The 14,126-nt window shown below is 62.8% G+C and overlaps 1 protein-coding gene across 1 annotated transcript; it reads left to right on the top strand.

The window, feature by feature from the left end:
• The first annotated feature begins 13,455 nt into the window (after window positions 1–13,455).
• Window positions 13,456–14,031, top strand: LOC138367094 (uncharacterized). Its single transcript, XM_069328497.1, has one exon. The coding sequence runs from the start codon at window positions 13,456–13,458 to the stop codon at window positions 14,029–14,031; it is 576 nt and encodes a 191-aa protein (XP_069184598.1).
• Window positions 14,032–14,126: the final 95 nt, after the last annotated feature.

Raw genomic sequence — 14,126 nt, 5'->3', positions numbered from 1 at the left:
CTGGCCACAACGCTGAGGGATCTTGGCCACAGCTTACTGCACCACACTGAGGGTCCCCGGCCACCACTTACTGTTCCACACTGAAGGACCCTGGCTACCACTTACTGTACAACACCTAGGGTCCCTGGCTACGGATTACTGTTCCACACTGAGGGTCCGTAGCCACCACTTAGTGTTCCCCGCTCAGGGTCCCTGGCCACCACAATGAGGGTCCCTGGCCACCACACTGAAGGATCCCTGACCACCACAATGAGGGTCCCTGGCCACCACACTGAAGGGTCCCTAGCCACCACACTGAGGGTCCCTGCCCACCTCCCTGATGGTCCCTGGCCACCATGCACACTAAGGGACCCTGGCCTCCACACTGACGGTCCCTGGGCACCACTCAGAGGGACCCTGGCTTCCACTCTGAAGGTCCCTAGGCACCACAAAGAGGAACCCTGGCCTCCACACTGAGTGTCCCAGGCCACCACACAGAGGGACCCTGGTCACCACACTGAGGGACCCTGGCCACCACACTGAAAGACCCTGGCCCCCACACTGAGGGACCCTGACAACCACACTGAGCTACTCTGGCCACCACACTGAGGTACCCTGACCACCACACTGAATGTCCCTGGCTTCCACACTGAGAGTCCCTGGCCTTAACACTGAGGGACCCTGGCCAGCACACTGAGGGTCCCTGGCCTCCACACTTAGGGACCCTGGCCACCTCACTGAGGGTCCCTTGCCTCCAGACTGAGGGACCCTGGTCACCACACTGAGGGTCCCTGACCACCACACTGAGGGTCCCTGGCCACCACACTGAGGGTCACAGGCCACCACACTGACGATCCATGGCCACCACACTGAAGAACCCTGGCTACCACACTGAGGGGTCCCTGGCTACGACACTGAGGGACCCTTGGCCACCATACTGAGTGTCCCTGGCCACCACACTGAGGGACCCTGGCCACCACACTGAGGGTCCCTTATCACCACACTGAGGGACCCTGGACACCACACTGATGGACTCTGGCCACCACACTGAGGGTCCCTTGCCACCACACTTCGGGTCCCTGGCCTCCACACACTGAAGGTCTATTGCCTCAACACTGAGGGTCCCCTGGCCAACACACTGAAGGTACCAGGCCACCACACTTAGGGACTTTGGCCACCACCTTGAGGGTCCCTGGCCTCCACACTGAGGGGACCATTGCCACTACACAGAGGGACTTTGGCAACCACACTGAGGGACCCTGGCCACCACAATAAGGGACCCTGGCCCCCACACTGAGGGACCCTGCCCACCACTCTGAGCAACCCTGGCTATATCACTGAGGACCGTGGCCACCACACTGAGGGTACCTAGCCTCCACACTGAGGGTCCCTGGCCTCCACACTGAGGGACCCTGGTTACCACACTAAGGGTCTCTGGCCACCACACTGAGGGACCCTGGCTTCCACACCGAGGGTCTCTGGCCTCCACACTGAGGAATCTGGCCTCCACACTGAGGGACTCTGGCCACCACACTGAGGGTCCATGGCCACGACTCCTGAGGGAACCTGGTCACGACACTGAGGGACCTTGGCTACCACACGGAGGGTCCCTGGCCACCACACTGAGGAACCCTGGCCACCACACTGAGGGTCCCTGGCCTCCACACTGAGGTCCCTGGCGTCCACACTGAGGGTCCCTGGCTTCTACATTGAGGGGCCCTGGCCACCACACTGAGGGTCCCTGGCTTCCTCACGGAGGATCAATGGCCTCGTTACTGAGGGTCCCTAACTTCCACACTGAGGGACCCTGGCCACCACACTGAGGGACCCTGGCCACCACACTGAGGTACCCTGGCCTACACTCTGAGGGTCCCTGGCCTCCACACTGAGGGGACCCTGGCCACCACACAGAGGGACCCTGGCAATCACACTGAGGGACCCTGCCCACAACACTGAGCAACCCTGTCCCCCACATTGAGGGACCACTGAGGGACCCTGGAATCCACACTGAGGGTCCCTGGCCTCCACACTGAGGGACCCTGGCCTCCATACTGAGGGTCTCTGGCCTCCACACTGTGTGACCCTGACCATCACACTGAGGGTCTCTGGCCTCCACACTGAGGGACCCTGGCTTCCACACTGAGGGTCTCTGGCCACCAACCTGAGGGACCCTGGCCACCACACTGAGGTTCCCTAGCTTCCACACTGAGGGTCCCTGGCCACGAATCTGAGAGACGCCGGCCACGACACTGATGGACAATGGCCACCACACTGAGAGTCCCTGGCCACCAAACTAAGTAACCCTGGCCAACACACTGAGCTTCCCTGGCAACCACACTGCGGATCCCTGGCCTCCTCACTGAGGGTCCCTGGCTTCCACACTTAGATACCCTGGCTACAACACTGCGGGACCCTGGCCAACACACTGAGGGACCCTGCTCTCCTCACTGAGGGTACCTGGCCTCCACAATGAGGGACCATGGCCACCACTCTGAGGGTACCTGGCCTCCACACTGAGGGACCCTGTCCACCACACTCAGGGTCCCTTGCCTATAATCGGAGGGACCCTGGCCTCCACACTGAGGGTCCCTGGCCTCCACACTGAGGGTCCCTGGCTTCCACATTGAGGGACCCTGGCCACCACACTGAGAGTCCCTTACTTCCACACTGAGGGTCAATGGCCTCCATACTGAGGGTCCTTGACTTCCACACTGAGGGACCCTGGCCATCACACTGATGGACCCTGGCCACCACACTGAGGGTCCCTGGCTTCTACACTGAGGGACCCTGGCCACCACACTGAGGGTCCCTGGCTTCCACACTGAGGGACCCTTGCCTCCACACTGAGGATCCCTGGCCTCCACACTGAGGCTCCCTGGCTTCCATATTGAGGGACCCTACCCACCACACTGAGCAATCTTGGTTATAACACTGAGGGCCCTGGCCACCACACTGAGGGTCGCTTGCCTCCACACTGAGTGACCCTGGCCACCACACTGAGGGTCTCTGGCCTCCACACTGAGTGACCCTGGTTTCCACACTGAACGTTTCTGTCCTCCACACTGGGGGACCCTGTCCACCACACTGAGGGTCCCTTGCCTCCACACTGAGGGACCCTGGCCACCACACTGAGGGACCCTGGCCTCCACACTGAGGTCCCTGGCGTCCACACTGAGGGTCCCTGGCTTCCACATTGACGGACCCTGGCCACCACACTGAGGGTCCCTGGCTTCCTCACGGAGGGTCAATGGCCTCGTTACTGAGGGTCCCTAACTTCTACACTGAGGGACCCTGGCCACCACACTGAGGGACCCTGGCCACCACACTGAGGTACCCTGGCCAACACTCTGAGGGTCCCTGGCCTCCACACTTAGGGTCCCTGGCCTCCACACTGAGGGTCCCTGGCTTCCATATTGAGGGACCCCGGCAATCACACTGAAGAGGTCTCTGGCTACCAGACTGAGGGGGTCCCTGGCCACCACACTGAGGTACCCTGGCCACCACACTTACGGACCCTGGCCACCACACTGAGGGACCCTGGCCACCACACTAAATGACCCTGGCCTCCACACTGAGGGTTTCTGGCCTCCACACTGAGGGACCCTGGCCTCCAAACTGATGGTCCCTGGCCATCACACTGAAGGGTCCCTTAACTCCACACTGAGGGGTCCCTGGCCATCACACTGAGGGGCTCCTAGCCACCGCACTGAGGGTTCCTGGCCTCCACGCTGTGGGTCCCTGGCCACCACACTGAGGGACCCTGGCTTCCACACTGAGGGACCCTAGCCACCACAATGATGGACCTTTGCCACCACAATGAGGGACCTTTGTCACCACAATGAGGGACCCTGCTCACCAAACTGAGCACCCCTGGCCACCACACAGAGGAACCCTGGCCACCACTCTGAGGGTCCCTGGCTTTCACACTGAGGGACCCTGGCCACCAAACTGAGGGACCCTGGCCACCACACTGAGGGTCCCTGGCTTCCACACTGAGGGTCTGTGGCCTCTTCACTGAGGGACCCTGGCTTCCACACTGAGGGTCCTTGGACATCACACTGAGGGGTCCCTGGCCTCCACACTGAGGGGTCCCTGGCCATCACACTGAGGGGTTCCCTTGCCACCACACCGAGGGTCCCTGGCCACCACACTGAGGGTACCTGGGCACCACACTGAGGGGTCACTGGCCACAACACTGAGGGTCCCTGGCCACTACACTGAGGGTTCCTGGCCACCACACTGAGGGTCCCTGGCCTCCACACTGAGGGACCCTGGCCACCACGCTGAGGGTCCCGGGCCTCCACACTGAGGGACCCTGGCTTCCACACTGAGGGTCCCCGGCCACCACACTGAGAGACCCTGGCCACCACACTGAGGTTCTCTAGCCTCCACACTGAGGGACCCAGGCCACCATACTGAGGGTCCCTGGCCACCACACTGAGGGTCCCTGGCCACCACACTGAAGGTCCCTGGCCACCACACTTAGGGACACTGGCCACGACACAGAGGGACCCTTTCCACCACACTGAGGGGTCCCTGGCCACCACACTGAGGGACCCTGGCCACCACACTGAGGGACCCTGGATTCCACACTGAGGGACTCTGGCCACCACACTGAGGGTCCCTGGCCACCACACTGAGGGATCGTGGCCACCACACTGAGTGTCCCTAGCCACCACACTGAGGGTCCCTGGCCACCACACTGAGGGTCCCTAGCTACCACACTGAGGGACCGTGGCCACCACACTGAGGGTCCCTGGCTTCCACACTGAGGGTCCCTGGCCACCACACTGAGTGTCCTTGGCTTCAACATTGAGGGACCCTGGCCATAACACTGAATGTCCCTGGCCACCACACCTTGGGACCCTGGCCACCACACTGAGGGGCCCTGGCCACCACACTGAGGGGTCCTGGCCACCACACTGAGGGACCCTGGCCACAACACTGAAGGACCCTGGCCACCAGACTGAGGGTCCCTGGCTTCCACACTGAGGGACCCTGGCCCCCACACTAAAGGACCCTGTCCACCACACTAAGGGGCCCTGGCCACTACACTGAGGGACCCTGGCCACAACACTCAAGGACCCTGGCCACCAGACTGAGGGTCCCTGGCCACCACACTGAGGGACCCTGGCCCCCACACTAAAGGACCCTGGCCACCACACTGAGGGTCCCTGGCCACCACACTGAGGGACCCTGGCCCCCACACTAAAGGACCCTGGCCCCCACACTAAAGGACCCTGGCCACCACACTGAGGGACCCTGGCTCCCACACTAAAGGACCCTGGCCACCACACTGAGGGTCCCTGGCTACCACACTGAGGGACACTGACCAACACACTGAGGGACCCTGGCCACCACACTGAGGGACCCTGGCCACCACACTGAGGGTCCCTGGCTTCCACACTTTGGGACCCTTGCCACCATACTAAGTGACCCTGGCTACCACACTGTGGGACACTGACCAACACACTGAGGGACCCTGCCCTCCACTCTGTGGGTCCCTGGCCTCCACACTGAGGGACCATGGCCACCTCACTGAGGGTCCCTGGCCTCCACACTGAGGGACCCTAGCTACCACACTGAGGGTCCCTAGCCTCCACACTGAGGGACCCTGGCCACCACACTGAGGGACCCTGGCCACCACACTGAGGGTCCCTGGCCTCCACACTGAGGTCCCTGGCGTCCACACTGAGGGTCCCTGGCTTCCACATTGAGGGACCCTGGCCACCACACTGAGGGTCCCTGGCTTCCTCACGGAGGGTCAATGGCCTCGTTACTGAGGGTCCCTAACTTTCACACTGAGGTACCCTGGCCACCACACTGAGGGACCCTGGCCACCACACTGAGGTACCCTGGCCTACACTCTGAGGGTCCCTGTCCTCCACACTGAGGGGACCCTGGCCACCACACAGAGGGACCCTGGCAATCACACTGAGGGACCCTGGCCACAACACTGAGCAACCCTGGCCCCCACATTGAGGGACCCTGCCCACCACACTGAGCAATCCTGGCTATAACACTGAGGGCCCTGGCCACCCCACTGAGGTTCCCTGGCCTCCACACTGAGGGACCCTGGCTTCCACACTGAGGGTCTCTGGCCACCAAACTGAGGGACCCTGGCCACCACACTGAGGTTCCCGAGCTTCCACACTAAGGGACTCTGGCCACCACACTGAGGGACTCTGGCCATCACACTGAGGGTCCCTGGCCACGACTCTGAGGAACGCTGGCCACGACACTGAGAGACCCTAGCCACCACACTGAGAGTCCCTGGCCACCACACTGAGGAACCCTGGCCTCCTCACTGAGGGTCCCTGGCTTCCACACTTAGATACCCTGGCTACCACACTGCGGGACCCTGGCCAACACACTGAGGGACCCTGCGCTCCAAACTGAGGGTACCTGGCCTCCACAATGAGGGACCATGGCCACCACTCTGAGGGTCCCTGGCTTCCACACTGAGGGACCCTGGCCTCCACACTGAGGGTCCCTTACTTCCACACTGAGGATCAATGGCCTCCATACTGAGGGTCCTTGACTTCCACACTGAGGGACCCTGGCCACCACACTGATGGACCCTGGCCATTACACTGAGGCTCCCTGTCTTCCATATTGAGGGACCCTGGCCACCACACTGAGCAACCCTGGTTATAATACTGAGGGCCCTGGCCACCACACTGAGGGTCGCTTGCCTCCACACTGAGTGACCCTGGCCACCACACTGAGGGTCTCTGGCCTCCACACTGAGTGACCCTGGTTTCCACACTGAACGTTTCTGTCCTCCACACTGTGGGACCCTGTCCTCCACATTGAGGGTCCCTTGCCTCCACACTGAGGGACCCTGGCCACCACACTGAGGGACCCTGGCCACCACACTGAGGGTCCCTGGCCTCCACACTGAGGTCCCTGGCGTTCACACTGAGGGTCCCTCGCTTCCACATTGACGGACCCTGGCAACCACACTGAGGGTCCCTGGCATCCTCACGGAGGATCAGTGGCCTCGTTACTGAGGGTCCCTAACTTCCACACTGAGGGACCCTGGCCATCACACTGAGGGACCCTGGCCACCACACTGAGGTACCCTGGCCAACACTCTGAGGGTCCCTGGCCTCCACACTTAGGGTCCCTGGCCTCCACACTGAGGGTCCCTGGCTTCCATATTGAGGGACCCCGGCAATCACACTGAACAGGTCTCTGGCTACCACACTGAAGGGGTCCCTGGCCACCACACTGAGGTACCCTGGCCACCACACTTACGGACCCTGGCCACCACACTGAGGGTCCCTGGCTTCCACACTGAGGGACCCTGGCCACCACACTAAATGACCCTGGCCTCCACACTGAGGGTCTCTGGCCTCCACACTGAGAGACCCTGGCCTCCAAACTGATGGTCTCTGGCCATCACACTGAAGGGTCCCTTACCTCCACACTGAGGGGTCCCTGGCCATCACACTGTGGGGCTCCTAGCCACCGCGCTGAGGGTCCCTGGCAATAACACTGAGGGTTCTCTGGCCACAACACTGAGGGTCCCAGGCAACCACACAAAGAATTCCTGGCCTCCACGCTGTGGGTCCCTGGCCACCACACTGAGGGACCCTGGCTTCCACACTGTGGGACCCTGGCCACCACACTGAGGGACCCTGGCTACCACACTGAGGGACTCTGGCTTCCACACTGAGGGTCCCTGGCCACCACACTGAGGGACCCTGGCTTCCACATTGAGGGACCCTGGCCACCACACTGAATGTCCCTGGCTTCCACACTGAGGGACCCTGTCCACCACACTGAGGGTCCCTGGCTTCCACACTGAGGGTCCCTGGACATCACACTGAAGGGTCCCTGGCCTCCACACTGAGGGGTCCCTGGCCATCACACTGAGGGGTTCCCTTGCCACCACACCGAGGGTCCCTGGCCACTACACTGAGGGTCCCTGGCCACCACACTGAGGGTCCCTGGGCACCACACTGAGGGGTCACTGGCCACAACACTGAGGGTCCCTGGCCACTACACTTAGGGTTCCTGGCCACCATACTGAGGGTCCCTGGCCACCACACTGAGAGACCCTGGCCTCCACACTGAGGGTCCCTGGCCTCCACACTGAGGAACCCTGGCAACCACACTGAGGGTCCCTTGCCTCTACGCTGAGGGACTTTGGCCACCACACTGAGGGTCCCTGGCCTCCACACTGAGGGACTCTGGCCTTCACGCTGAAGGTCCCTGGCCTCCACACTGAGGGACCCTGGCTTCCACACTGAGGGTCCCCGGCCTCCACACTGAGGAACCCTGGCCACCACACTGAGGGTCCCTGGATTCCACACTGAGGGACTCTGGCCACCACACTGAGGGTCCCTGGCCACCACACTGAGGGACCGTGGCCACCACACTGAGGGTCCCGGGCCACCACACTGAGGGTCCCTGGCCACCACACTGAGGGTCCCTGGCCACCACACTGAGGGTCCCTGGCTTCCACACTGAGGGTCCCTGGCCTCCACACTGAGTGTCCTTGGCTTCCACATTGAGGGACCCTGGCCACCACACTGAATGTCCCTGGCTTCCAACTGAGGGACCCTGTCCACCACACTGAGGGTCCCTGGCCACCACACTTTGGGACCCTGGCCACCACACTGAAGGACTCTGGCCACCACACTGAGGGGCCCTGGCCACCACACTGAGGGACCCTGGCCACAACACTGAAGGACCCTGGCCACCAGACTGAGGGTCCTTGGCCACCACACTGAGGGACCCTGGCCCCCACACTAAAGGACCCCTGGCCACCACACTGAGGGGCCCTGGCCACCACACTGAGGGACCCTGGCCACAACACTGAAGGACCCTGGCCACCAGACTGAGGGTCCCTGGCCACCACACTGAAGGATCCTGGCCCCCACACTAAATGACCCTGGCCACCACACTGAGGGTCCCTGGCCACCACACTGAGGGACCCCTGGCCACAACACTGAAGGACCCTTGCCACCAGACTGAGGGTCCCTGGCCACCACACTGAGGGACCCTGGCCCCCACACTAAAGGACCCTGGCCCCCACACTAAAGGACCCTGGCCACCACACTGAGGGACCCTGGCCCCCATACTAAAGGACCCTGGCCCCCACACTAAAGGACCCTGGCCACCACACTGAGGGACCCTGGCCCCCACACTAAAGGACCCTGGCCACCACACTGAGGGACCCTGGCCCCCACACTAAAGGACCCTGGCCACCACACTGAGGGACCCTGGCCCCCACACTGAGGGACCCTGGCCCCCACACTAAAGGACCCTGGCCACCACACTGAGGGACCCTGGCCCCCACGCTGAGGGACCCTTGCCCCCACACTAAAGGACCCTGGCCACCACACTGAGGGACCCTGGCCACCACACTGAGGGTCCCTGGCCACCACACTGAGGGTCCCTGGCCCCCACACTAAAGGACCCTGGCCACCACACTGAGGGACACTGGCCCCCACACTAAAGGACCCTGGCCACCACACTGAGGGACCCTTGCCCCCACACTAAAGGACCCTGGCCACCACACTGAGGGACCCTTGCCCCCACACTAAAGGACCCTGGCCACCACACTGAGGGACACTGGCCCCCACACTAAAGGACCCTGGCCACCACACTGAGGGACACTGGCCCCCACACTAAAGGACCCTGGCCACCACACTGAGGGACCCTGGCCCCCACACTAAAGGACCCTGGCCACCACACTGAGGGACCCTGGCCCCCACACTAAAGGACCCTGGCCACCACACTGAGGGACCCTGGCCCCCACACTAAAGGACCCTGGCCACCACACTGAGGGACCCTGGCCCCCACACTAAAGGACCCTGGCCACCACACTGAGGGACCCTTGCCCCCACACTAAAGGACCCTGGCCACCACACTGAGGGACCCTTGCCCCCACACTAAAGGACCCTGGCCACCACACTGAGGGACACTGGCCCCCACACTAAAGGACCCTGGCCTCCACACTAAAGGACCCTGGCCACCACACTGAGGGACCCTGGCCCCCACACTAAAGGACCCTGGCCACCACACTGAGGGACCCTGGCCCCCACACTAAAGGACCCTGGCCACCACACTGAGGGACCCTGGCCCCCACACTAAAGGACCCTGGCTACCACACTGAGGGACCCTGGCCCCCACACTAAAGGACCCTGGCCACCACACTGAGGGACCCTGGCCCCCACACTAAAGGACCCTGGCCACCACACTGAGGGACCCTGGCCCCCACACTAAAGGACCCTGGCCACCACACTGAGGGACCCTGGCCCCCACACTAAAGGACCCTGGCTACCACACTGAGGGACCCTGGCCCCCACACTAAAGGACCCTGGCCACCACACTGAGGGACCCTGGCCCCCACACTAAAGGACCCTGGCCACCACACTGAGGGACCCTGGCCCCCACACTAAAGGACCCTGGCCACCACACTGAGGGACACTGGCCCCCACACTAAAGGACCCTGGCCACCACACTGAGGGTCCCTGGCGTCCACACTAAAGGACCCTGGCCACCACACTGAGGGACCCTGGCCCCCACACTAAAGGACCCTGGCCACCACACTGAGGGACCCTGGCCCCCACACTAAAGGACCCTGGCCACCACACTAAAGGACCCTGGCCACCACACTGAGGGACCCTGGCCCTCACACTAAAGGACCCTGGCCACCACACTAAAGGACCCTGGCCACCACACTGAGGGACCCTGGCCACCACACTGAGGGACCCTGGCCACCACACTGAGGGACCCTGGCCACCACACTGAGGGACCCTGGCCACCACACTGAGGGACCCTGGCCACCACACTGAGGGTCCCTGGCCACCACACTGAGGGTCCCTGGCCACCACATTGAGGGACCCTGGCCCCCACACTAAAGGACCCTGGCCACCACACTAAAGGACCCTGGCCACCACACTGAGGGACCCTGGCCCTCACACTAAAGGACCCTGGCCACCACACTAAAGGACCCTGGCCACCACACTGAGGGACCCTGGCCACCACACTGAGGGACCCTGGCCACCACACTGAGGGACCCTGGCCACCACACTGAGGGACCCAGGCCACCACACTGAGGGTCCCTGGCCACCACACTGAGCGTCCCTGGCCACCACACTGAGGGACCCTGGCCACCACACTGAGGGACCCTGGCCACCACACTGAGGGACCCTGGCCACCACACTGAGGGACCCTGGCCACCACACTGAGGGACCCTGGCCACCACACTGAGGGTCCCTGGCCACCACACTGAGGGTCCCTGGCCACCACACTGAGGGTCCCTGGCCACCACACTGAGGGTCCCTGGCCACCACACTGAGGGTCCCTGGCCACCACACTGAGGGTCCCTGGCCACCACACTGAGGGTCCCTGGCCACCACACTGAGGGTCCCTGGCCACCACACTGAGGGACCCTGGCCACCACACTGAGGGTCCCTGGCCACCACACTGAGGGTCCCTGGCCACCACACTGAGGGTCCCTGGCCTCCACACTGAGGGTCCCTGGCCACCACACTGAGGGTCCCTGGCCACCACACTGAGGGTCCCTGGCCACCACACTGAGGGTCCCTGGCCACCACACTGAGGGTCCCTGGCCTCCACACTGAGGGTCCCTGGCCACCACACTGAGGGTCCCTGGCCACCACACTGAGGGTCCCTGGCCACCACACTGAGGGTCCCTGGCCACCACACTGAGGGTCCCTGGCCTCCACACTGAGGGTCCCTGGCCACCACACTGAGGGTCCCTGGCCACCACACTGAGGGTCCCTGGCCACCACACTGAGGGTCCCTGGCCACCACACTGAGGGTCCCTGGCCACCACACTGAGGGTCCCTGGCCACCACACTGAGGGTCCCTGGCCACCACACTGAGGGTCCCTGGCCACCACACTGAGGGTCCCTGGCCACCACACTGAGGGTCCCTGGCCACCACACTGAGGGTCCCTGCCCTCCACAGTACACGCAATAAAAGAGTTCTTCAGCTAAAAATACTTGATCATTCTCTTCCCCCTTCCCCTTCCTCATCTCCCTTTTTCACTATCTCTATCTCTTCTTTCCCCTTCCTTATCTCCCCCTTTCCCTTTCTTATCTCTCCCTTGCCCTTCCTTATCTCTCCTTTGCCCTTCTTATCTCTCGCTTGCCCTTCCTTATCTCTCCCTTCCCCTTCCTTGTCTCCCCCTTCGTATCTAACATTTTATTACCGTCATTTTCCAATGTTACCCATTGTGTTCCTCTCTTCCTACTCTTCGTTCCTCCGTCAGTACTTTCCTTTTATTGTACCTCCATTTACATTCTCCATTCCATTCTCCATCTCTCGTTCTCCCTCCCTTTTATTCTCTTTCATTTTTGAAAGTTTTTTGTTTAGTGGGGTGTGGAGCCTGGCCCATCTCACTGCCCAATCTCACCTCCCCATCACTCCGCCCCCTCACACCGCCCCATCACACTGGCCCATTGCACTGCCCCATCACACCGCCCCTTCACAATGGCCCATCACACTGCCCCATCACACTGGCCAATCACACTGGCCCATCACACCAGCCCACCACCACGGCCCATCACACTGGCCCATCACACCGCCCCATCACACTAGCCAATCACACCGGCCCATCACACTGGCCCATCACACCGGCCCATCACACTGGCCCATCACACCACCCCATCACACCGGCCAATCACACTGGCCCATCACACCACCCCATCACACCGGCCAATCACACTGGCCCATCAAACCGGCCCATCACATTGGCCCATCACACCGGTCCATCACACTGGCCCATCACACCGGCCCATCACACCGGCCCATCACACTGGCCCATCACACCGGCTTTCACACCGTCCCATCACACTGGCCCATTACACTGGCCCATCACTCGGGCCCATCATACTGGCCCATCACACTGGCCTATCACACCGCCCCATCACACTGGCCCATCACACCGGCCCATCTCACTGGCCCATCTCACTGGCCCATCACACCACCCCATCACACCGCCCCATCACACCGCCCCATCACACTGGCCCATCACACCGCCCCATCACACCGCCCCATCACACTGGCCCATCACACCGCCCCATCACACCGCCCCATCACACCTGCCCATCACAATGGCCCATCACACCACCCCATCACACCGGCCCATCACACCGGCCCATCACACTGGCCCATCACACTAGCCTATCACACTGGCCCATCACACCGGCTTTCACACCGTCCCTTCACACTGGCCCATTACACTGGCCCATCACTCGGGCCCATCATACTGGCCCATCACACTGGCCTATCACACCGCCCCATCACACTGGCCCATCACACCGGCCCATCTCACTGGCCCATCTCACTGGCCCATCACACCACCCCATCACACTGCCCCATCACACCGCCCCATCACACTGGCCCATCACACCGCCCCATCACACCGCCCCATCACACCTGCCCATCACACTGCCACATCAAACCGCCCCATCACACCGCCCCATCACAATGACCCATCACACCGCCCCATCACACAGGCCCATCACACCACCCCATCACACCGCCCCATCACACCGCCCCATCACACTGGCCCATCACACCGCCCCATCACACCGCCCCATCACACCTGCCCATCACACTGCCACATCAAACCGCCCCATCACACCGCCCCATCACACTGGCCCATCACACTGCCCCATCACACCGGCCCATCACACCGCCCCATCACACCTGCCTATCACACTGGCCCATCACACTGCCCCATCAAACCGCCCCATCACACCGACCTATCACACTGGCCCATCACACCGCCCCATCACACCGCCCCATCACACCTGCCCATCACACCACCCCATCACACCGCCCCATCACACCGCCCCATCACACCGCTCCATCACACCGGCCCATCACACCTGCCCATCGCACCGCCCCATCACACCGCCCCATCACACCGCCCCATCACACTGGCCCATCACACCGCCCCATCACACCGCCCCATCACACCTGCCCATCACAATGGCCCATCACACCACCCCATCACACCGGCCCATCACACCGGCCCATCACACTGGCCCATCACACTAGCCTATCACACTGGCCCATCACACCGGCTTTCACACCGTCCCTTCACACTGGCCCATTACACTGGCCCATCACTCGGGCCCATCATACTGGCCCAT

Source organism: Procambarus clarkii, chromosome 21, assembly GCF_040958095.1.
Source record: "Procambarus clarkii isolate CNS0578487 chromosome 21, FALCON_Pclarkii_2.0, whole genome shotgun sequence".
NCBI classification, from domain to species: Eukaryota; Metazoa; Arthropoda; class Malacostraca; order Decapoda; family Cambaridae; genus Procambarus; species Procambarus clarkii.
The sequence above is the reverse complement of the archived record's forward strand: the minus strand, read 5'-3'. Positions and strand labels throughout refer to the sequence as shown.